Here is a 24,142-nt window from a genome sequence, read left to right on the forward strand (position 1 = left end):
ATATTACAAGTGGCTACCGGACATAGTGATTACTTGCTTTGTTTGACAATATTCAGTCTTTTGCTCATGTACTCACTGCCTATTTTGCTCAGGAAAATTTATTCGTATTTCTTCTTGACAAATATGACATTTAAGACAATGTCATAATGCTGTCACTTTAGAGATGTCATGTCCTAAATGACCAGTCGCGTAAAGTCGCATTTTCTCAATTGTCCTATTACTATCTCTTATTGAATACGTTGATTTCAATTACATTTCGTACGAATTCGAAATAGAATAGAAGCTGATTTTTTTCACAGTACATTATTAAATAAACATTGAATTGATTGTGCGTCTCAGTGAAATTTTGTGAACAATTTGCACGTGTAACCAGAATGAAATTGCTGACAAACAAAACAGTTATGTGATTGTGAGTACAGATTTAGAGTTTCCGAATCAATAAATTTGTTGTACCTATAACATTGTGTTTGGATCACTGGAAACGGATAACGGGATGTCAGCCGTTAGAACCGGACGTGTGGGTAAACATAGGAGAGGGCGACGATTGAGCAGTGGATCAGGTACGGCTGCGGGTAGGGAGTGATTTTCATGCTAGAATGCGGGTTTCTCTTGGAGATATTAATGTATAGTAGAGCTTACCCTGTTTGAATTATTCTTAATCTCTGATACTAACAATACTTCATTTGAATCATGTTTATAGCCATCAATACCTCTTACTCACTTCAATGGACTTTGCGGATGAGGTAGATATCCTTGACATGTTTTTTTGTGGATTACATACAATGTAAGGATTACAGATTACTTCACAAATACTATATTCATCCAAGTACTTGGCTAACACAGAGTAAAAGCTGTCCTCTGTAAATAAACACAAAAATATCTTCAAATACCTATAAATAAATATTTAATAATTGTGTAAATTATATAATTTATATTTTATATTATAACAATTATCTGTTTGTTGGAGGAATCTATTAATTATAATATCTATTTAATAGTGTTATTTTTTGTAGCCATTTCTATACTTCTATATATATTTTTATTGTCAGTCAGTGTATTATATGATATTAGAGAGAACATTTACCCTAGCCTACCTACCTTCATTTATCGTCATATATAAAGTGAGAATGATTATAATGTACAAAACCATAGTGTAACAGAGTAGTATTTCTTCAAAAAATTTCAATGACCTCTCTGCTTGCAAACTAACATTTACTTTCTCTTAACTACAGTTACCGTAGATATGGATGATACAGTCTACAACATATGTCTGTGAACACATTTGTTTCTCCTTTGCCTTATTACAATATAATGTTTATACACATGTGTTCACTGACTTTTATGGTCGACCCTACTAACATGTGACTTGCATTGATTCAGGACTGTAAGGTGCATGAAGTGTATAGAGTTGCAATCTATTGACATCAGACATCAGGGGTCAAGCCACAACACCGCCTGAGATATCTTTGGGATGAAATGGTATACAATAATGCCAGTATTCTATACACATAACTCACTCATTCATTAGAAAGGCAATTCTTATTAAATACCATAAACTAAAGTAACTCAAATATGGCTACATAATATAACAATATATTTTAATATAGAAATTAAAATTAGATATTTTTAATGGGTAATATTATATAAAATTATTCAGTGGTCAAAATTATAATTAGATACATTAAAGACTGCTGTAAAGTTTGCTCAATGTCGGTTAACAAGTATTACCTTTCTATCATGGATATAAAATACACATTAATTTAGTGAAAAAATATATTTGTTTCACATTTAACATATAAATGTGGAAAGGAACAAATGCAATGATAGTAACAACACTAAACTCTATTTTTGGGTTTGTGTATGTATTGAAAATATAGTTACCCAGTTTCACTCACATGCTCATAACTTTATGAGATTTTTATATTGATCAAAATATATGTTCTATGTCACTGGAATAAGGTACATTTCAAACAGTGAAAGTTTTTCTCAAGTGGGTACTGTGGTTCCACAGTTTAATTCCCTTACAGAAAAATCTGCACTGTCTATTTTTATAATATTAATGTAGATGTTCTTTATATAATTTAGTAAGATAATAATAATAAGCTGAGAAAATTATACAATAGTGAAAATATTAATAATAATTCTTATTTTCCATCCAATATTTACAATTTAAATAGTTACCTGATACCCTATACTGGTATAATATATGCTATGTTAGTGCTTGTTCCATAGATATATATGAAGCTTTCTATAGCTGTGCAGCTATGAATTTAAAAAACCACATATATATAAAAAAAAAGATATAATAAGGTATATAAAAAAAAATGTTGACAGTTCCATTAACCTACTGAATAGTTACAAGTTAATATCATTAAGTCATAAATCATATCAACAAATCATAAATCATTGAATTCAAACACATATTATTTTTAGTCAAGTATGTATAGAGTTATATTTCTTGCATGTTTTGAATTGTGGTTTCAATTTTATTTGCATGTTAACTTGTTACCTATTTAATATTATGTAAAATCTATTGATTTACAACACAATACTAATGAGCAATTGTTTACAATATGTTATTTATACATTATTACACAAAAATAAAACATGATAAATATGTATGTATGCATTAGTAAATATTAATACATACATATTTACATCTAATATGTGTTAAGTGTAATCAAAAAATAGTTTTGCATTTAATTTTATTAAATTCGCATTGGACGGTAATATAACGTTGTATATTTTAACAGCTGACGCCTGTGACTTTGTAGTAGTACAATTGTTCATAATTTAAGAGCTGTGCTCTTGTACGTGGGGCTCTTGTCATTTTCCACGATTTTCTCCTTAGTTGTTGATACGACACGACACCAACTTTTTCCTTAATCTGTGTCTTGGTCTTCCCCTTCCTCTCTTTCCTTCTATTTTCCATTAGTATTGTATGAGTAGTCGATTTTTCGATAACATTGAGTTTTAACTGTGGAATAATTTCCCATACAAACTGTCCTTCTCTATTTCATCTCTTTGAAGTATTATTTTTGCTACAAAAAGTTTCCTTTTAATTTTTTTTTATTGAGGTGTTTGGGCTATTGGAAGACGTCTTCCACCTGCGACCTGCAGAGATCCAGTGTGCTCGCCCTAAAAGTTGCCTAATGTACGAAACGATATCTGCACTAATCATCATCATCTAAATTCGTTCAGAGGGTTTGGCGCGAAAAGGTGATAGACAGATACACTTTCGCATTTATAATGTTGATATGGATTTAATAGCGCACTATGGCCTTTAGATATTCATAATAATAACTGCTTATAAAAGCCATTGGCCAATAGGTCAATGATAACAATTTAAAATCACAACTTTAATGCATGTCTTTGAAAGTACAAGAATTATGGTTGTTCAGTTTTTTTATGTAAAACTAGTACATGCAAATGTAATTATCCAAGGTTGGTGTACATCTAGGGTTGCCAACTTTTATTAGAAGAAGAAATACGAGTATGTACGATTTCAAAGGAGGTAAATAAAGAGTACGGATGTACAAAAAAGTGTAACATTTATTTTATACTTTTACATTGACGTTAGTGATCGCGTTCGGAAACGATTGAATGTGGCTTATAGAATTGGGAATACCAACAATATTAACAGTAGACCTTTTTGGTTATAATAAAGGAATTGCATAATATTACATGACTGTCGCTCGTATCGTAAACATTGTGTAAAAAAGAGCATAGTTTATTAGTGTTATAGGTTATAGAGTACGCCCACATGATTTTGAGCAGTGATGGGCAAACCTTTTTATTCCAAAGGCCGATTTAAATTTCAAAATTCGTATTCAACAAAATTTCAAAATTAATTGAATTATACAAATTATTCCGCGTGTTGCTCATCCCCGATATAGAGTACAATACTCTATTTTTGAGTACCTGTATATGGTTGGCTACCCTAGTTGCGTCATTATTGAGTTCAGTATTGGTATTCTGTATCAACTCATTTCACTCATCGCTTCACTTAAGACACTAGTATCCACTTGTTAAATATAAAGTGATTTCCTATTGAGCTCTCAAGTTTACCTATATTTCTAAAAAAATCATTAGTGCCTGTTTTACCTTAATCCCGCTCTCGAGCGTGTGGCTCTGCAGTCGCTATCGAGTAAATAAAAATAACATACTATATAAAGTATATAATATATAAATAATAATGTAAATATGTGTATATATAATACAATAAACACCCGGTGAAACACAATTAGCTCTACGAAAACTTTTGCTGTATCAAATCGCAGCTGAAGTCACATAATAATGTCAATGAAATAAATAAAGGGAAAAAATAAAATTGGTATCCAGTTTTACAGAATACCAATGTACAAAATCACCGCGGAACCCGCTTTCGAAATCCTAAGTGATGCTTACAGAATAGCTCTACAGTTGCGGCGTCAACTGTAGAGGTATTCTGTAAGCACTCAATGTCTAGCCTCATTACCATCATAATGACGCGTTATTACTAGTAATTAAACAGTTATTCAGTCGTCAATGACGCCGACGGTTGTTCTTAAACAATTGTCTGTAGAATTCTCATGCAATGAGCGCGACGTTGCAAATTAGCGTGTCGCTTGTTTTGTTACAATATTTACATTAAATAATAACAATAATAATCTCAGGACAATACACACAGCGCCATCTAGATCCAAGTTAAGCTAGCTAATGTTTGTGTTATCGTTACTAGACAAATTATATATATATTTTTGTTTCGTAAATACATACATATTATTCATAGAAAACACCCAGACCGATACACACAATCATACTCATGAATACAAATGTTTGTGCCGTGCGAGGACTCGAACGCGCTACCGTTGGAAGTAAGGCTGTGCGCTAAACCGCTAGACCACCGAGGTCGTCATTAAATGAGAAGTTTTGGATATCAATAACAGTACATTCTCTTAAACAAGTTGCAGTGAATATATACTTATAATAATAATAACCATAGAGAATTCACACTGAACCATCCAGTCCGAAGCTAAGCAGAGCTTGTGTTATCGGTACTAGACAATTTATTTAAATATCTAAACATATTTTTGTAAATACATAAAATACATAGAAAACACCCAGACCAATGCAAACATACGAATGAATACAAATGTTTGCATCGAGTGAAGAATTGAATCTGAGACAATCGGAAGTAAGGGGGTGTGCTAAACCACTAGACTACCGAGACCATCATATCGTCAGCTATAAAGGCCAGTTACGGCCAACAACATTAGAGTAGTTCGTAAAAAAAAACATAAATAATTAGGTCGGTATAACATAGTAAAATATATAGAAACCATTTCCTTCTAACTATAACATGATAAAAGGTCATGTCTGTTATTGTGTGTCACTCATATATAACTTTATCTAAATAGGTTTGTTTTAAACTGTCATGTCCTCATAGTAACCGATGGAGTCGAAAGTTCGTCTATTCTATTTCACTGTCATTCATTTATTGTCTACGTCTATACAATAAAATGTTTGTATCCACTGCCGTAAAACATAATAATAAATTAAAAAAAAACTCTCTTTAATAATTTTTATGTATATAGATAAATACATTTTTACCATAACAAGAAAACTGAAGACCAATTTTAAATTTCTATGAAACTATCAAGTGAATAATCCATTATTTATTGCAAAACAATAATCAATAAAGAGCAAATGGGCTTCTGAGCGGCGGTAATCACTTACCACTCGATGGTACTTTTTTTTTTTTAAAGGATGATAATGGAATGGTGCACCCGCCTGCGCTATCGGTTTACGCTGGCGGGGCACCAGTGGAGCATGATAGGATGAGCATGAAGTCAGATCAGTTAGCCCAACGCGACAAATTCACCGGGAATGTATCACGATGGTTTCCAGGGGGAACCGCGTGGAGGTCGATCTGACATCTCCCCCCACTCGATGGTACTTGATTACCGTCACATGACACTGCAACACAATTATTTACTAGAATTACAAGTGTGTTGCTGGCTATTTAGGAATTATGTGTAGAGATACATATTTTTGAAGTCACTATGGTCATTAATATTTGATAAATGTCGTGAATACAAATGTTTCCATAGTGCGAGGAATCAAATCCGCGACTAGCCTAAGGCAGTGCGCTAAACCGCTCGACTGCCAAGGCCGTTAGAATTAGGCTGCACTCATTAATCGTAAAAGTATTAGTCCATCACTAAAATTAGCTATGGTAATTAAGTAATTGGTATTAATTAAGGCTCTTACAATCTAAAGGCATAATAAAACACGTACTTATTACACCTGAATGAATACCATAAAATATTAATTTTCCACTATTTGAAATAACTTTTATTTTACATTGATAGTGTACTCGTGATATTACATTCTATTATCAACTTTTTTGTTTGTGAGCAGAAGGTACTACACCACTACGAAGGTACTACTACTTACAGATACTAACACTAAATATGCGGCTGTTTGTTAAAATACAAAAATGAATATCGGATTCTAATGCGTGCATAAATGCTCCGATTTTTTTTATTGTTTTTATCTCTCACTTTCTTTGTGGAGACATTCTTTTGGCCTTTGTTTTTTCCTGTGTATTTTGTATTCTTGTTTTTATTTCTCTATATTACTCTTTATACTCATCGTATTATAAATTACCTATGATTCCCTATGATATGAATTATATACACTACTATTCATATTACTTATTTTCTTGAGGTTCTTATCGGAAACTCAAATAAAAAATATCTATGAACATGTTCAGGTGTTGGTAAATCCTATGATTTACTAAAAAAACCTAATATATACTAATATATATGGGTATATATATAAACATAATATACATAAGCTAGGATAATAGGGCTACAAAATAAGGAGCGCGACCAAGTAAATATATTTCGGGTCATTTATTTTCGCATCACTCGGTAAGCGGATTGTATCTCAATAAAACTTTTAAATTTACATAAACATACTAAGTAGTTATGTGTCCTTCAGAATTTTATTGAGAAAGTTAATGCCGATTCCCATAAAAGTCCTAATAACTTTTCCAATTACCTACTTTGATGTAGAGAGTTTGTATTTGTCGTTTGGTGTGAAGTGCGTATAATAATATCGAGGAGTTATAACGAAATTAATACGAATACACATTTGTATTCCTGCCTATGATTGTTTGTATAAGTCTGCGTGTTTTGTATGTATATTATGTATGTATTAAAAAAAAACGCCCTAAGTATTCATATCAGTTGTCTAGTACCATAACGCAAGCTCTGCTTACTATAAGACTAGATGGCTCTGTGTTCTTTGTCCAGGGTTATTTATTGTTATTATTATTATATCGCGGAGCATTAGCGAAATTAATATGAATTCATTTATAAGTATACTAATATTATAAAGATATAAAGTTTGTATGTTTGTCTGTTCGGCGTAATATCCGTTTCTGCTGAACCGATTTAAAAAAAACTTTCACTGTAAAAAGGCATATTATCCCCGAGTGCTATAGGCTATAGAAAATCACGCTACGCTCAATAAGGCGGACAGCAATAAAAAATGTGCCAAAAGTATGTATGACGGAATCGATCTCCATTAAAACTTCTAAAAAAATTCCCGACAACATATGTCTATCTTTTAAGATTAACTCACCTTTTTTATGGTAATCAAATTTATATCGCATCAGATAAAAAGTAAATTATACCCACTTCCAAACCAAAATACTAAAATATATGCTATGTTTTATGACGATTGGTTGAGCCGTTAACATAAAAGACTGGCAGAGGTATAAAGATTTTTTATCAGTATATAATATATATTCTTCGCCGGTTTAAACAGAATGAGTCATCCAAATGTCATAATAAATGCATAAGTACATTTATTTTAATTGTATTTTTTTATTTATTTATTTTATTCAGGCTACATGGCCCACATTCTAAATACCTTATACCCTAACATAAGAAATAATAATAAAATGCAAATAAAATTGTCTCTATGGTCACGGCACTGACGACTGCAATCTGCCACGGTAACGCCGATATACAATGTAATGCTAACAAGGAAAATAATTCGTTCACTCGAGTAATTCGTGCGACAAATTATCGATTCACGCAAATCATATCAGTTGGTAGAAATATAAAACTAGTGATTGATGCAGTTTTAAGCTTTTGTTTTTTTCTTTCAGTAGTGTTTTGTTTTCGTCTTTCTTGCTCACTAATTTTGCTTATGTTAGTGTACGTTGTTTGCAATTTGGACTTGCTCTGAAATATTTTTTTTCTAAACTACGACGGTGGATAATCAGCATACGTCCCAAGGTATAATGTTACCGTAGCCTATTAACACCGGAAGCACCAAAATGTTGCGTGCGACCCTTCAGAAATCTTAATATACAATTTGCTCAAGAGAACAGCATGGGGTTCTTTAAGAACGGTCTTTTCGTGATAAAATCTGTAATAATATTAAATTTTATTAAGATCTATTCAGCCGATTGATTCTGAAGTTTTTAATTTAAGCGGATATACACTTTCGTATTTAAAACATTAACTATAGATGTATTTACAAGTACAATATTTAATCAAATTAGTTAATCGTAACATAAATATTATCGTTTCATTTTATTGTTATTTCTTGTATAAACAAATTATAATGATAAGGCAATTTATTGCGCTGTTCAAGAGTTATTGCCTATTCTAAAATTATTGCTCGGTTACTTTTTTTTAAAGAATGATAATAGAATTGTACATCCGCAAACGCTAACGGTTTACGCTGGCGGGGCACTAGTAGAGGATGATAATGAGCATGACGTTAGGTCGGTTAGCCTGTTATGGCAAATTCACTAGGAATTTATAACGATGGCTTCCAAGGGGATGACCTCCACGGTCAGCCGGACATGTTACTTTGCTAGCAACGGGGTTATTAATCCACATTACTAAGAATCCCTTCGCCCCTCCCCAGTTACTGTAATGGCTAAATCGATAACAGATATAAATAATACCGGTGATGTCGCGACATCCGCTTCTTGTCTGTATTTGTTTTGCCGTTTGATGTGTGCCAATAAACTCGGTCTAGACAGTTAGACCGCGAGCCAAAGCCTAATTTCGTCAAACATTTCCTTTCTTCCGAAAACTTCTAAAATTTATTCCTGCGTTTGATGGCGTAAATTTTGTTCAACGACATCTAAATATCATCTAGATATACAAACTGTTAAAATAAATTTCCTAAATAAGAACTGAAATGAACTCAAACGTTACGGCGCATAAAGTCTATTTATATAAAAATGTGAGCGTCCTCGTCAACCCACACTCGAAACCGCAGCTGACATTCACTGGACTTAAAATTCAACATACAAGTACAGTAATTATTTTAGAAATTTTCAACCGGGAGGAAATTTGTCACTTTGACCTATCGCTAGCTCGCGAGCCAAGAGTTGCGGACTTGTTGGTTATTTGACTGAGGTGTGATTTGTACAAAGGGCCATTAATAAATTACGTAGCACGAACTTCATTATTTTTGACCTCTGTCCCGTTCTTGTCACAGATAGGTACATTTTTGAGACTTTTCCCACTATAATTTATTTTTTCTCTACCCAAATGATGTCTGGAAGACCGCCTTTTGTACCTTATATTATTATTATTATTTATTATTATATTATATACTATCTGTTTATGTTCTTTGTAATATATTTCTGGTGCAATAAAGAGTAAATAAATAAATTTTCTTCAATCCTTCGTCACACTAGTGACGTCACATATTTTACACCTAGAAATTATTAAATGAAACAACATGTTTTAATGCTTAATATAATGTAATAAAATTTAGGATCCCACCCAATCCTTGTCACATAATAGCACGCTTTCTCGATCTCCTTCTTCCTTGACATGAGAAAAAAGTACATACTTTGTGAAATGCTTTTTTGTTTTTTTTTATACGACGATGGTGGCAAACAAGCTTACAGCCCATCTGGATGGAAAATGGTTACCGTAGCCTATGGACGTCTTAGAAACCAGGGGTGTAAAGTGCCCGTTGCCGACCTTTAAGAAATCTTAATATGCTCTGGGGGCTCTCATGGGGTTTCCATGCTGTAGTCTCGTGAGAAAACCCCAGCAGGTAGCTCCTCTGAAACCGCACTGTCCGAGACCACTTAGGTTCTGGAAAGTTCTAAGTTCTATGTGTAGTAGTTATAGAAATAGATTACTTTTAAAAATGAACGGACGAAAAAGACGAAAATGTTTATTTTACCTCTTCGGTTCGCAACACATGTTTGTAATGGAAAAATTCGTAGCAAAGCAAAGTACTTATTAAGCAAAGCTATCTGTGATGGAACTATATTTCCTTATAGTTATCTGTATTTACACAGATTACTTGGTATGTGTTAGGTTAGGAAGAATCCCACAATATTTCTTGCCACAGTTCTGTAATGAATTCTTTTTTATATTTCCTGCTTTTTGTATTTATTGTTTTTAATCCTTTATTGTATTATGTATAGTCCCTGGTGCGATCCTTCACATTTGATTGTTTCTACCGGTCTGCGTGTTTTCTATTAATATATGTATGTTTTTAAAAATGTATAGGAGTATGTCATTCATTTTCTTTCTTTCTTTCATTTAGTACTAATAACACAAACCTATTAGCTTAAGATTTTTTTTATGAATTATAATGAATGCTACAACCCGGCTGCGCTAATAATGGCTTACGCCCTGCCAGGGCACTAATGGATAATGATGAAATGAATGTGTGAATTGTCATGAGTTTTTCTTATTTTTGTATTAAACTTATTATTATAATTTGAACTTGACAACCTCGGTGGTCTTGTGGTTTAGCACACCGCCTTACTTCCGATGGTCACGGGTTCGAGTCCTCTCACTGTACAAACATTTGTATTCATGAGTATGATTGTTTGTATCGGTCTGAGTATTTTCTATGTATAATATGTATGTATTTACGAAAAAGATATACATCTATGTATTTGTAGTTGTCCAGTACCCATAACACAATGTGGGACTGGATGGCGCTATGTTAATTGTCAAGGGTTACTTTATATTATTATGTAAATATCAACTTATTTCTCTTATTTGCGTTAAATATAATTTACCACAAATTTTAACATCATATGAATGTAAAATAATCTTGAAAACGTTGCCAAATAATGTACGTAAGAATGACGCCGTAAAGATGCACATAGTATGATGTATCGACCATGCAACGAAATTATATTTAGTATTAACCTGAGATTATATTTAATTACAAGGTAGATATCATAATCTTGTTAACGTCACAAAACAGCTACTTATATTTATTACTTATTTACGTAATAAATACAGGATGTATTTATAGAATAGCATTACGTTGGTCTTAAATTATTTACGATACTACGTCGACTTGCGTCCAACATGCATTTAAATCAAGGTATTCATATGGATTATATGTACTTATTTTTCTCGTATCCAGTACATAGGATGTGATTATAAAATAAAAAATTTACAAAACTGTACTCAATCGCATCATTAGCTACTGGAAATCAGTGTTTTACCCATTCGTATACATATAAATAAAATTGGAGTGTCTGTTTGTAATATTGAAATAACCGTTTTTTACTGTATGGATATGAATATAAATATGGAACATACACCAAAAAACCACTTTAAAAATTTTTTGTCAGTATATCTATCGGTCTGTTTGTTCCGGCTAATCTCTGAAATGGCTGCACCGATTTTAACGAGATTTTTTTTGGCAGGTAGCTGATGTAATAGGGAGTAACTTAGGCTACTTTTATTTTAGAAAAATAAAATAAAATTCCACGCGGACGAAGTCGCGGGAACAGCTAGTTAATAATAATAACCCTGGACTATTCACACATTCGGTAACCATTTGCCATTAGATTGTATGCTTGTTTGCCACCTCGTAGTATAAAAAATAGACACCGTCAACTAGTCCCAAACTGAGCAAAAGCTATGGACACTAAACGATGGATAAAAATACTTAAATACCTACGTAAGATATATAGAAAACATCCGGACCAATACAAACAATCGCACTCATGAATACAAATGTTTGTATCCTGTGGAACCCGCGACCATAGGAAGTTAGGACGTGCACTCAACCGCTATACCATATTATAACATTGTTCTTTCCCTTTCCATTTTGTTTGAATCAATAAATGTTGCTCCGTTGATGAAGATTATCGTCTGCCTAACAAAACTAAGTTTGAATTAAAACCCCCGGCTGTAATCCAATTTGCTAAGTCTACAAATGAGAAAGCGACACGTACTTTGTATCTATATAAAGAACAAAAGATATAGATAGAACAAGTGTCAAAATATAGAAATTGTTTAGTTTCGATGCTGATGGGTTTACACCGGTCTTATAAATTATGACTTCGTCCGCGTGGAATTTAACTTTATTGTTCTAAAATAAAACATTTTTTTAAATAATAGTACCCTAAGTTACTCATTATTACATCAGCTACCTGCCAAAAAAAGTCCCGTCAGAATCGGTCGAGCCATTTCAGAGATTAGCCGGAACAAACAGACAGACAGACAGACAAAACTTGTAAAATATGTTATTTTGGTGTATGTACCGTATTTATATTCATATGCATGTAGTAAAAAACGGTTATTGCAATATTACAAACAGACTCTCCAATTTTATTTATGTGTATAGATATATTTATATATTAAGAATAAGTGTAAGAAAGGGCGTCTTTACTCATCAAACGTAAATGTTAATAAAATAGCAGCAAAATCGAATCTTTGCATCTCACGCAGCCTGGTATTCGTTTTTTAATTACTAGGTATATATTGCCGAAATAAAAGATCAGATCTTAATTTTGTCTTCTTCAGATAGTACACAGATTTAGGTTAAACATCAAGAAATCATTTTCGTCTTCATATTTTTCTATAGGTACCCGTTTCTTTTGTAAAGAAGTCCACTTGCAAGTTTAATTTGAAGGCACCGAAATTCTTCTCTTAAAAAGCAATGCCCTTTAGCGAGTCTGCCCTTGACCTTCATACTGGATACTATTACGTTGATAGATAACAATTTACGTAAAATAAAGCTAGTCATTACATTATTTTCCAATTTCATGTTGCACTTGGCGCTATCTTATCTTTTTAATTCTATTACTTAAATATTGATAAGCGTTGTTTATGACGCGTTTACTACTAAATCCACTTTAATATCTATCTTTTAACATTAGTATCCAAATACAGGTCGTTCGTGATGTATATAAGTAGGCAAAACATTGCATTTATCAAAATAAGTCAGCGGATCGCATTTTTTATGGATTTTCAAATTTTAACTTTCAGGCCTATATTTGTAGGTAGCTTTTAAGTTTTCTTATTTTCATACCTAAAAATCTTTTAATTTACTTGGACTATAAAACCGAACAACAGCTAATATAGTAAAGCGCTTGCCGGAGAAATTGATGAGACAGAGGTAACCACTGCCGACGTTTTCTAGTGAGACTACCGCATGGGGTTTTTCAAGAAGGGTACATTAAGGTTTCTTGTAAGCGCGTGTCGGCAACGCGCATGTGACATCCCTGATCCCAGTCCCAGGCGTCCATAGACTACGGTAAAATTGAAGTACTCAAAATGATTTTTATATTTTTCATTGCTGTTCCGTTCCTATTAGTCGTAGCATGATGTTATATAACCAATAGTACACGGGAATAATATACCTTTCTAACAGTGAAATAATTTTAAAAATCGGATTAGCTGAACCGTAGATTACCCCGAACAAACAAATATACAAACCTCATTCTAATATTGGCATAAATAAGTAGGTATTAATAGTTGATAGCAACATACAACATAGCAACCTCAACGTTTAGATTGCTACCATAACATCAAACAAGCATGCTTTTCACTTTGTATTCTATATTTCTTAATTGAATTTTAAGTGCCTAGAAAATTAGGTTGTTTAGAAGCACGCAAATGCAAATTTAACCTCGTAAAATACACTAAAAATAACCTATTATAAAGCGAAAGTGACTTTGTTTCTTTGTTATGCTCCGAAGCAATAATCATGCTTGACATATAGCTTTGGCTTTGAGAGGCAAATTACAAACCTATATGACTACTGGAGTTTTTATCCCAGACAATTACGGCCATGCGGACTGAGTAGCGAGCAAAAGCTATTCATGCTGTAATATTTCTTTCAAAGTCAAAGTAATTTATTCTCATAAGACCTATCGGGCTCATGCGCAGGTCATGTACCCCTCGGATCGATTCAAACGGGGATGAAAATCGACGGCCTATGTCGAGATTTTAACCCGTAGGGGTTCCCTCGGACTAAAGTTGTTAGGCGGGAGTTGGCCTTCAGCCGCTCCATAAGTCCTACTACGCGTTTGGAGTCTCCAAACGCGTGGAAGGACTTATGGAGCGACTCCAAATTTGAGTTCCATCTTTACTCGTCTATCATCCAATGAAGCTAAAGGCCAGCTACGGTCAGCATTACGGTAGTTAAGGTAGCAGCGAAAAAAAGCAGGTCATATTTTCTATCATTATCCTTATAAAGGCAAGAAACTGATAAAGGCTATTTTGATAGTGCTTTCAATGTCATACTACATAAAAAAAAAAAGTTTATTTCATAACATAAGATGCAGTACATAAGGAACCTTATGCTTTTAAGTTTATATAAATTTGTATTAGGATGAGACCGCGTTTTCTCAAGATATTAGCATAAATGTCATGACAAAATTGAGCCTAATAATTTTTTTTGACGGATGAGAAAACGTGACATCTCGCGGCCCTTCTACACAGCACAATGGATAATTATGGAACCCTTATTCACGCGGTAGTAAGCGATTAGACCCGCAATGTTAGTTAATTTGACCTACACTTGTCCCTTCTAGAAATTACCTGTTATTAATTCCTGCAAAATTTACCTCATTGGCCAAACTGACCTGACTTTATCATCAATACTTAGTCCTTCATCTTCAACTTTCTACTCATCATCTTCTGCTGAAGCTAATAATAACTAGCATAGGCTAGTTCACCATTCCTTATAAATTCCTAAGAAACTGTCATTTATTTAAAAAACACTCTGTATCTAGAAATTAACTGTTGGACGGCGTTGTGCGGTCGTATTGACACACTCGACGTCTACAAATAAATCCAAAATCACATATAGGGCGAGACCCATAAGATGATGAATATTACGATGACATTGCATCACTTCATTGGTAGTTTAACGGATTATAGACAGGCGACATTAAACTGTCACAAACGGTTAACAATGAAATGAAAAGAATCTCCCAAATGAGGGAAATAATTAAGTTTGTGAAAAGTACTTACAATTTTATTAATCAAATGACGTCATTTGATTAATAAAATTGTTTTATTGGTGTAGCACACCGCCTTTCGTCCGATGGTCGCGGTTTCGATTCCTCGCACGGCACAAACATTTGTAATTTGTATTCATGAATATGATTGTATCGGTCTGGGTGTTTTCTGTGTATGTTATGTACGTTTTTAGGAAAACAATCTATGTATTTGTATCAGTTATCTAGTACCCAAAACATAAGCTTTAGCTAGCTTAACTTGGGACTAGATGGCGCTGTGTGAATTGTCTTGTATTAAATAAAAAAATTAATAGCTGGTATTATATAGATGCTTTATTTATTACAGTCATTTGAATACCACCGACAGATCTATGAACATGCGTACCGAGTCGCGGGCACTACTGCTTTGTGATAACAATGTTAAATATTAACACGGAAGCGGAAATAAAGCGATGTTTCCCCACGTTTCAGTACTGAGAATGATGGCCATAATGCAGGACAGGAATAGCGAGGAGGTACCGAAGGAATTCCTCGAGACGGGCAGGACGGGCCGCAGGAACGCCATGCCAGATATACTGCACCCGCAGGGCGCCGAGGTGACCACGGCAGATCTTCCTTCGAGGTTACAGCAACTGGTCACTACTGGTTAGTACTTTCTTGTTGGTTTTAGAACTTCCATGTGTAGAATATAGAATAGACTAGAGACGAGTGCTGCTTGTACATGCCTGCACTAATCATTACGACTGATTTACTCTTATTTCGTTACTCAACCAGTAGGTGATGTATTTATTATTTTGACTCTAATGAATTAGTGCTAGTTGGTATTTTGCTTAAAAGTGTAAAGTTACAATTAAATTATTTAAAAGAGCAACACGCAAGTTTCTTACTTGTTCTTCTCGTGATGAGACAGATTTTCGAATGAGAGGTAAATTAGAAAATAATAATGACTATCCAAAAGTGATTAAATATAAGTATAAAAATAAAATTACAGGATAACTCCTCCTCAACTCCTTATCCTGTAATTTTATTTGTATGCTAAAATTGTAGCTTCGCTTAGATGCAAATTGCAATTATTATAATGATTTAAAAATAAAATTTCCGTCTAGGTTTATAGTTTTCTACAGTAATAAGATTTTTTTAAATCGATTGATTAGTGAGTTTATAGGTTAGTATATCTATGCATTTAGGTATATGGTATATATATGTTTGTTTGTATATATACAATTGGTGTACACATAATACCGATAAGTTGTATTCTTTGTAAGTTACTGGTAACAAATAAAAATAATGTCATATTTTATACTTAGGGGTTTTGTTTACTCAGTCTATTTTTGTATCGTCTTCAACATTTATCTCAATTACGATGAATGGGTAATGGAAAGGATATTTTTGTAAAGCTTTTATTTCACTTGTTTCGTTTATAGTATTTTTGGTATAAATCATTCTTGAAACATTATCGAAGGTTTGATACGGACTATCGTTTTGAAAAATATTCTATAGTATTTCTTCATCAGAGTTAATCTAAATGTAGAATATATCAAATTGGACGCCTATTTCAGAGTAAAAAAAAACAAGTAAATCTAAATAAAGAAAAGTAAATCCTCTCTATAATACTTGTATAAACGAGCCCATAGGACATCTCGTTATTATATTATGTATCACATACATACAAGAATAGAATGAAATAGAAAATCATTTATTCAAATAAACTTAATTTAAGCAGTTTTGAATATTCATAACAATTTTTTTTTATTCTACCGCTCTATCACAAGAAGAATGAGCAAGAAACTTGTGTGTTGCTCTTTTAAATAATCCTTGTAAGTTTATTTCACATACACACACACACAAGTCACATACTTTGTAGTTTCACTGCCATATCTCACAATTTACAAAGAAGCTGCTTTCCAGCTGGCTGAAGTGCCTGCTTGAGTACTTACCTACGTGCAGCAACTTTGTACGCAATCTGATAGCTCTCCTCTCTTAGTTCATACTCGTGTATTAAGTTTTCTGTTAACTAAACACTTTCGTAAACAAATCTCAAGAGTAAAGTCTAAAATAAAGAATATATATTTAATGAAGGCGATATAATCTCTAACAAGAAAATAAGATCACGTAGAAAATCCAGTGTCTAGCTATATCTAGTTCACATATAATTTAGTTTTAGTATCCAATATAATTAAGTAGCGTCGGACGTTGACACTTATTTCGTAAAAACAGAACATCTACAAGTGTTAAAGGAGTCGCTTCAAAATGATTCTTAAGTTATTGTGATTTGAGGTTAAAATCCAATGGCATTTGTGTTTACATGCTTTGCTACCGCGCAAACACTTTTCCAAGTGAATACTACGAGACATTGGTTTTGTTCCCCCAAATTACTTCGATTTTCACGTCTATGTTTCAACCGCGGCGAATGTTTATTGTATGGGTATTGGAGATTAGTAGGTACAAAGTACTTTGTTACATTCCCAGTACAAAAGCCATATTGTTGTGGATAAACCTTGGAAGCGAAACACAATAAACGTAATGTTACCAAACTTTGTATTTACGTAGAAATTTTAGTATCGTTATTTCGAGTTTTTATAGTACTAAATATTAGCACACTGATTGTTAGTAGACGGGACCGTTGGCCTTATTGTTATCAATGAACTCGGTTGAACTCAATATAGTCCTCTGGAGACCGTCGTGGTTAATTTCCGGTGAATTCATCACGATGTGCTAATCAATGTGATATTCATCCTTTCATTCTTCTATAGTAGTCAGTAATTACACTAGCTGTACCAGCGTGTGTGTGTGTAAGAGACATAACCTGTATAGGTACATGTAGGATCTGTGGAGTATCCGATTTTTGCATTGTTAGTTTATAGTATATTTATTTAGCTCAACTGGCAATTTATTTCATCCATTATCAATATAGGTATTGATCCATTGTAAAGCCAATGCCTCGAGCGTTGAGGCCAAAGAGAAGGCAATAGCGTAATATGATATAAATTTCAATAAGTATACATATTTATGACTAACCTTATCATAATATCGTGACATATCGATCAAATTATGTATGACGCGTAAACATTGTATCCATCTTCACACACATTTAACGTTTTCGACTTATAAAAAGCAGTTTTTATTTATATTTATTGAAGAATTATATTTTGTTTGTATAACTTTTGAAATGATAACCGTCATGTATATATATTAATAGCAACACTGTGGATATCACGTGATGACATGATGATGTGACCTGGTGGTACAGATCATACGTCACATTTCCATACCATGTAATTGGAATGACATATTTCATCGTTGAATCCGAAATACATCTTAGAAAACAAGACTCTCGCAGCTTAAATATGTTGGGACAGAAGCACCCACGCCGACGATTTTGTACAACGTCTAAAAACAGAGTCTGTATTCTTTATTTCTAAAAATCTCCTCCATCCATCGTGGTTATTTTCTTTTGAATCTGCCAGGATCGACTGACCTGACTTTGTTCACTTCCCATAATTTTGCACCAGTGTCTCGCTTGATACCATTAGCGTAATCGGGTGCACCAAATTATTGTCATTAATATAAAAACGTTCTTAGAAACCGATACTCCTGGAATATTATGCATTACGTAGACTCCCTATGAGTGGTATTGTAATGCAGGGGTAAATTATGAAATTTTACATTCGTTCTCGATATTATATCTAACTCATCAAAACAGCTTAGCTTGTGCAAGTTGTTTTGGCAAGAAAAATAGGTGAGATAAAGGTATTTATATGCAGACTACTTTGTAAGTCTCCCTTCGGTCTGGTTTTGTCCATCCATGACGTAACGTCTAGATCCAAATTGTTACAGAGTTATAAACAACTATGACGTAAGCTTGTTAGGAAATTATCATCTTTACCGTCACTCTGCTGACGTATTAGTATGCCGAAATTACAAGTCATTGACATGAGATTATCGTCGTATCCAAAGATATGAAAGAACATAAGATGGTTTCGTGATATGACGAAGTTAACAAATTAGTTAGTAGTTTTTCTTTTCGAGAACATTCTACCAAGGTATGTACAGAAATAGATTTAACTTCAGCTTTTTGTTTTATTTGTATTAAAAAATATCAGTTATCATTTACCACATCTGCTGGTGTAAATAAGGTAATACGCCGATACACGCACTGTCCGCGTGGGCTCTGGACGATGGAAATCTTTTTGATCGGACAAGAATAATCTTTTTTTATTCTGATACTTCTAGATATATAATATTATATATTTCCACATTTTTTCATTAAATTAATAAACTGCAGTGGGCTAACTGCTAGATACTAGAACGTGTATCTACCCTCTATCTATCTATCACTATGGACCCAGCACCCGTACGATGAATCCATGAAATGTTAAGAACTTTATCTCTGTCTACTTAAAACTTACATGACATCATTCATCATTGCCTTGCCTTTATCCCATTATTTGGGGTCGGCGCAGTATGTCATTCTCTTCCACTGCTCTCTATGGGTCGTCATATCTGAACATACTCTTCTTTTATTCATATCATCTTTCACACAATCCATCCATCTTTTCTTAGGGCGGCCCCTCCCTTTACATCCATCCACATTCACAAATCTTACATGACATGTATATTGTATTTATTTATTGTTGTAAACATAGAATTGCCTACACTAATTCACAATACTTACCCCACACTTGTCTAGGTCTGTCCTACAAAAGAATTTCCAACAAGGATATAGTTTCATTATCATGCTTCATCGTCTAATAATAAAGACTAAAGATAGAAAGTACTTTGAGACTATTTAGTGACCGTAAACACGACAAATTAGATTTCTTTTCCAGTTAATTTGTTTTTAAATGAAAATACTGAAAGTGAAACTTTTAGGATGAAAAATAAAAGACAATTGTAAGCTACTTTCTTTTTTGAAGCCGGTTGGAAAAATACAGACAATGCGAGACCTCGGTACCTAATGAACGCTCTTATTCTTATTACCACACTTAATAAGATTAAGAGCAACACTTATGTGAAGCGAGCAAACAATAATATAACCTTATATTACATAGATTTAAGGGCTATAATATAGATAACAGTAATGTCAACTCAAATGTACTATTTTGACTTATAATGTTTTTGTGTACTATTTCTATTAATTATACAATACCCTAGCTTCGCCAGTGCTTATAACTTCAAGAGTTTTCTGAATAATTACCTACTATGTAACCTATCTACATCATCATCATCATCATCATCGCAGCCCGGAAGACGTCCACTGCTGGACATAGGCCTCCCCCAAAGATCTCCACGACGATCGGTCCTGCGCTGCTCGCATCCAATGCCTTCCAGCGATCTTGACCAGATCGTCGGTCCACCTTGCTGGAGGCCTTCCCACATATTACTATATTATCTATCTACATATTACTTAATAATGTACTTTGAAACAGTGCTTTCTCAAATCGGTACAGTTGTGTAGAAGGTAATTTTCGTCAACTTAACTAAAATTAATTATTAATAAAATTAATATAAACTAAATCCGCTCTCTCTTTTTCTGTTATAATATTAGTTAGTAGGGGTCGTCAGTAATTAGAAGCTTGACATGTCCCATAGAGTTAACTAGCACAGGCGTTTCACAAAAATTACTCTTTTCCAGTTACATAAAATAACATTCCAATATCCTTTCATTGTTTGTTAACAAACTTCAGAAAATTATATATCTGTTATTATTAACAGTGATTGAAACAGTTAATACCATTTTTTATGCAACGAACAAACAAGCTGACCGCCCTCCTGCTGGTGAATGGCAGCAGACAGCTATATTCATGAACAACACCACAGCCTTACGTCGTCATATAACGCCTGAGGTCTTATAACTCAAGAGGCATGGACAAAGACCTAATGACTCCGTATCGTATAATTTTATGTGCGTCCAACCTATACACTGTTTTTCCCCACAGATATATGGCCCGTGCTCTTATTAATTGATTTTCTTTATTTCATTGTGCTAAACTTCTTATTTTATTCCTATAATGTTAAGCGTTTACAATTAAAATTCTTAATCTCATTTCAAATTTAAATTTCGAGTTAATCAATTTTGGGCAAGCAAATATTTCATGGATCGTAATGTTAATCCTTTGATTAGTGTAAAGGTACTGAAATACAGTTTACAAAGAAACTGTTTTGCAGGACACTTGTGACAAAGGTATCTCTGTCAGTAGTGTCAGGCAAAATGGTTTCTTTTACGAGGACTTTGTACAAATTTTACCTCTGGGTAATCAATCAACGAGATCGGCAATCAATAAATCGTAGAAAATTAGTTGCACAGTATGACAGAGCTAATCGGTAAATTGCAATTATCGAATGTCTATATCAGTGTTTCTCAACGTGGGGCCCACGCCCCACAGGGGGGCAATTCGATTGTTAAGAGGGGCAATTCCTAAATAGACTCTATTAAAATTATATGGAATGTAAACATTCCAATTTTTCATTATATCTTTTGAAAATTTACTTACTATTTCATTAACAATTTAGTTATATCTTCTTAAAACCTATTATTTAAATTTCTTAAGTGAACAATTAAATTCTTAGAAGAAAGAAGAAAGAGTTTAATTGGAGTATACACTATACAATCATAAGAATTGTAGAAAGGTTAAGGTGGACCATGACTCTAAAAAGGTTGGGAAACATTGGTCTATATAGTCATGCAAATATACGTTTACGAACGATCTCCGCGCGCGTGATTGATGATGTCGATATAATTTTTATCGACTCTATAAACATCTGGCGACTGTAGGGGACAGCTCTGCATACGATAGATTTAATTATTTAGCGTTTACAAAGATGCTAAATAAATATATACAGTCGCTAACTAAATATAAGATTTTTTTACACGATTTTCGTAGTTATATGTTAATTAAGTGGTGATAATATATTTTCTAATTAAGTCTGTGCAACATCTTTAAATTAACTAATCTCACAAAAAGGCTTAGTGTTTTTGTTTCCCCGACATAGAATTAGAGGAAAAGCAAGAGAGTGGCGTTGTATGTAAGCGCGTCTATTCACTCAGCTTATCCTTTAAGTGTCCTGGCGAGGAGATAGATACATTTTATAGTGTTACGAACGTCGAATTGATATATATTAACTTAAAAAATTCTCATTTTGTTAATCCATTTTCTTCAATTTTTTTCCAGATTTAGACAACCCACAGCCTGGCACGTCGAAAGCAGATCTCGACGTCAAGAAATGCGATGACGCAACTAAAAAAGACAGCTGCAGTTGAGCTGTCTCTCTCACTCACGTCCTATCGGACGCAGGACTTGCCCAAAGCGAAAGTAATCTCAACAGGTAATTGTAAGCACTGAGTAATGTAGTCCCACCTTAATTTTAGGTGTGCAAATATAGTTCTTATGTCGTTAACAATAAGGTGCCGATTGGTCTTATAACGTAAACATTGTGTTGCTAACCCAAATAATCAGTTCCCATAGAGCAAATACACCATTTTAATCTTATTGTACTTAAGGTAATAAAATCAACATATTGACGTATTATTATCTTTATTAACGTCAGGTTACAGATATACGCGATAAATGTATTGTTGGCCATTTACCTTTTGTTTGTTATATAAATATAATGACTGTTTCAAGTATGTACGTAATGTTACACTGTTTATACATTCATGTATGAAATATAGGGGAAACAACAGTTGATTAACAATATATTCATAATAATATTAAACTTTTAATCAATTTATACCGACTTATAGGAGTTCTAGATTCGACTCATTTTTTTGTTTGTGAATTTACAACGTATTTCTGTTATTCCTTTTTAATTTGAAATCTGAAATTTAATCCACATGTCTTTCAATATTATAACTGAAGTCGGTATTTTTGTAAAAAGTTCTATTACTAATATTTTTTGTTACTTTCATTGAAATTATAAATTTTGCTTGAAAGAAAAGAGACGAAATGCTCGAATACATTAGATTTATTAGACGTTTGATGGTTTTTTATAAGTAATGGGGACGATATAAGAGCTGAGGTATGGTTTTTGAAACGGGGGAAATTGTTGTTCTGATTGATATGTGTTATGATTCTAAATCGTAGTTAATATTAAGATGACCGTTTCTGAAACTAGAAGTTTGTAGAAGCCAATGGTCTATTTATTGTATTATTACCATCGAAACAAAAATTATTTATTTTAAAAATTAAGTTGTCCTTAATATCGTATTTAATACATACTAGGATATGGATCTTAGTTTTGCGTTGGATATTCAGTTTTTTTTTTCAGATAGGTTTAGCTAAACACCGCAGGCTATTTTTGTTATCCTAAATAGAGTATAGAACACAGGCTGAAGAGCGTAGTTTAGCGAGTCCTGTCTATGCATTGTTGACAACATTCCTAAAATAAGTCCATGTTCATTTGTATAAAATTAAAAGTCAATACTGATTGTGGTTGTAAGTATCTAAAAATTTAAATTGTAATATTTGAAACTTAGACTAACAAAAAAGTATAGAAGATTCTCAACGGGATTACAGACTGAAGCCTGATTACTATGAGTGTGCGAGTTTGGAAGTATTGCCATGTTTTAAACAGTTTATCAAATGGGAAAATAAGCGTCCATCAAGAGTTGAATATACTATGATAGCAATAAAACATGGAAATATATTTTGAATTACTTTTGTTTATTAATAATTTGAGGCAATTTTAAAATAAACAACACTGAAGAGTTTGCGTGTGGTTTTGGTGTGATTGTGTACGTAAGCGAGAGTGTATTTGTTTGTCTTGAGTATTGTTTTCCGGGTTCACTATTATTGTATCTATATAGATATATCTTTTTATACTTTATTGTTAGTCACAAGTTTGAAAATCGACATTCATTGTATAAAATATTGTATTACA

At 33.1% G+C, this 24,142-nt stretch overlaps 1 protein-coding gene across 4 annotated transcripts; it reads left to right on the forward strand.

Annotated features, from left to right (window-relative positions):
- Nucleotides 1-294: 294 nt before the first annotated feature.
- On the forward strand, nucleotides 295-23,545 carry LOC131844386 (uncharacterized). 4 transcript variants are annotated; one of them, XM_059193262.1, is made up of 4 exons: nucleotides 295-560; nucleotides 1,381-1,479; nucleotides 15,734-15,907; nucleotides 22,435-23,545. In XM_059193262.1, exons 3-4 carry the CDS (start codon nucleotides 15,742-15,744, stop codon nucleotides 22,521-22,523), a joined length of 255 nt encoding a protein of 84 aa, XP_059049245.1. In that variant the 5' UTR covers nucleotides 295-560; nucleotides 1,381-1,479; nucleotides 15,734-15,741; the 3' UTR covers nucleotides 22,524-23,545. The 4 variants fall into 4 exon arrangements, with proteins under 4 accessions (XP_059049245.1, XP_059049246.1, XP_059049244.1 ...); XM_059193263.1 differs by having other exon boundaries at nucleotides 295-409; XM_059193261.1 differs by lacking the exon at nucleotides 1,381-1,479.
- The last annotated feature ends 597 nt before the right edge of the window (nucleotides 23,546-24,142 follow it).

Source organism: Achroia grisella, unplaced genomic scaffold (genome assembly GCF_030625045.1).
Source record: "Achroia grisella isolate CSIRO2021 unplaced genomic scaffold, CSIRO_AGI_Agris_v1 utg402, whole genome shotgun sequence".
NCBI lineage: Eukaryota > Metazoa > Arthropoda > Insecta > Lepidoptera > Pyralidae > Achroia > Achroia grisella.

Bases quoted from the DNA above. Each gene is read 5' to 3' on its own strand.
- LOC131844386 (XM_059193261.1), top strand. From the start codon at position 494: ATGTCAGCCGTTAGAACCGGACGTGTGGGTAAACATAGGAGAGGGCGA. The intron at 561-15,733 runs GTACGGCTGCGG...CCCACGTTTCAG, and splicing joins ACGATTGAGCAGTGGATCAG to TACTGAGAATGATGGCCATA. The intron at 15,908-22,434 runs GTTAGTACTTTC...ATTTTTTTCCAG, and splicing joins ACAGCAACTGGTCACTACTG to ATTTAGACAACCCACAGCCT.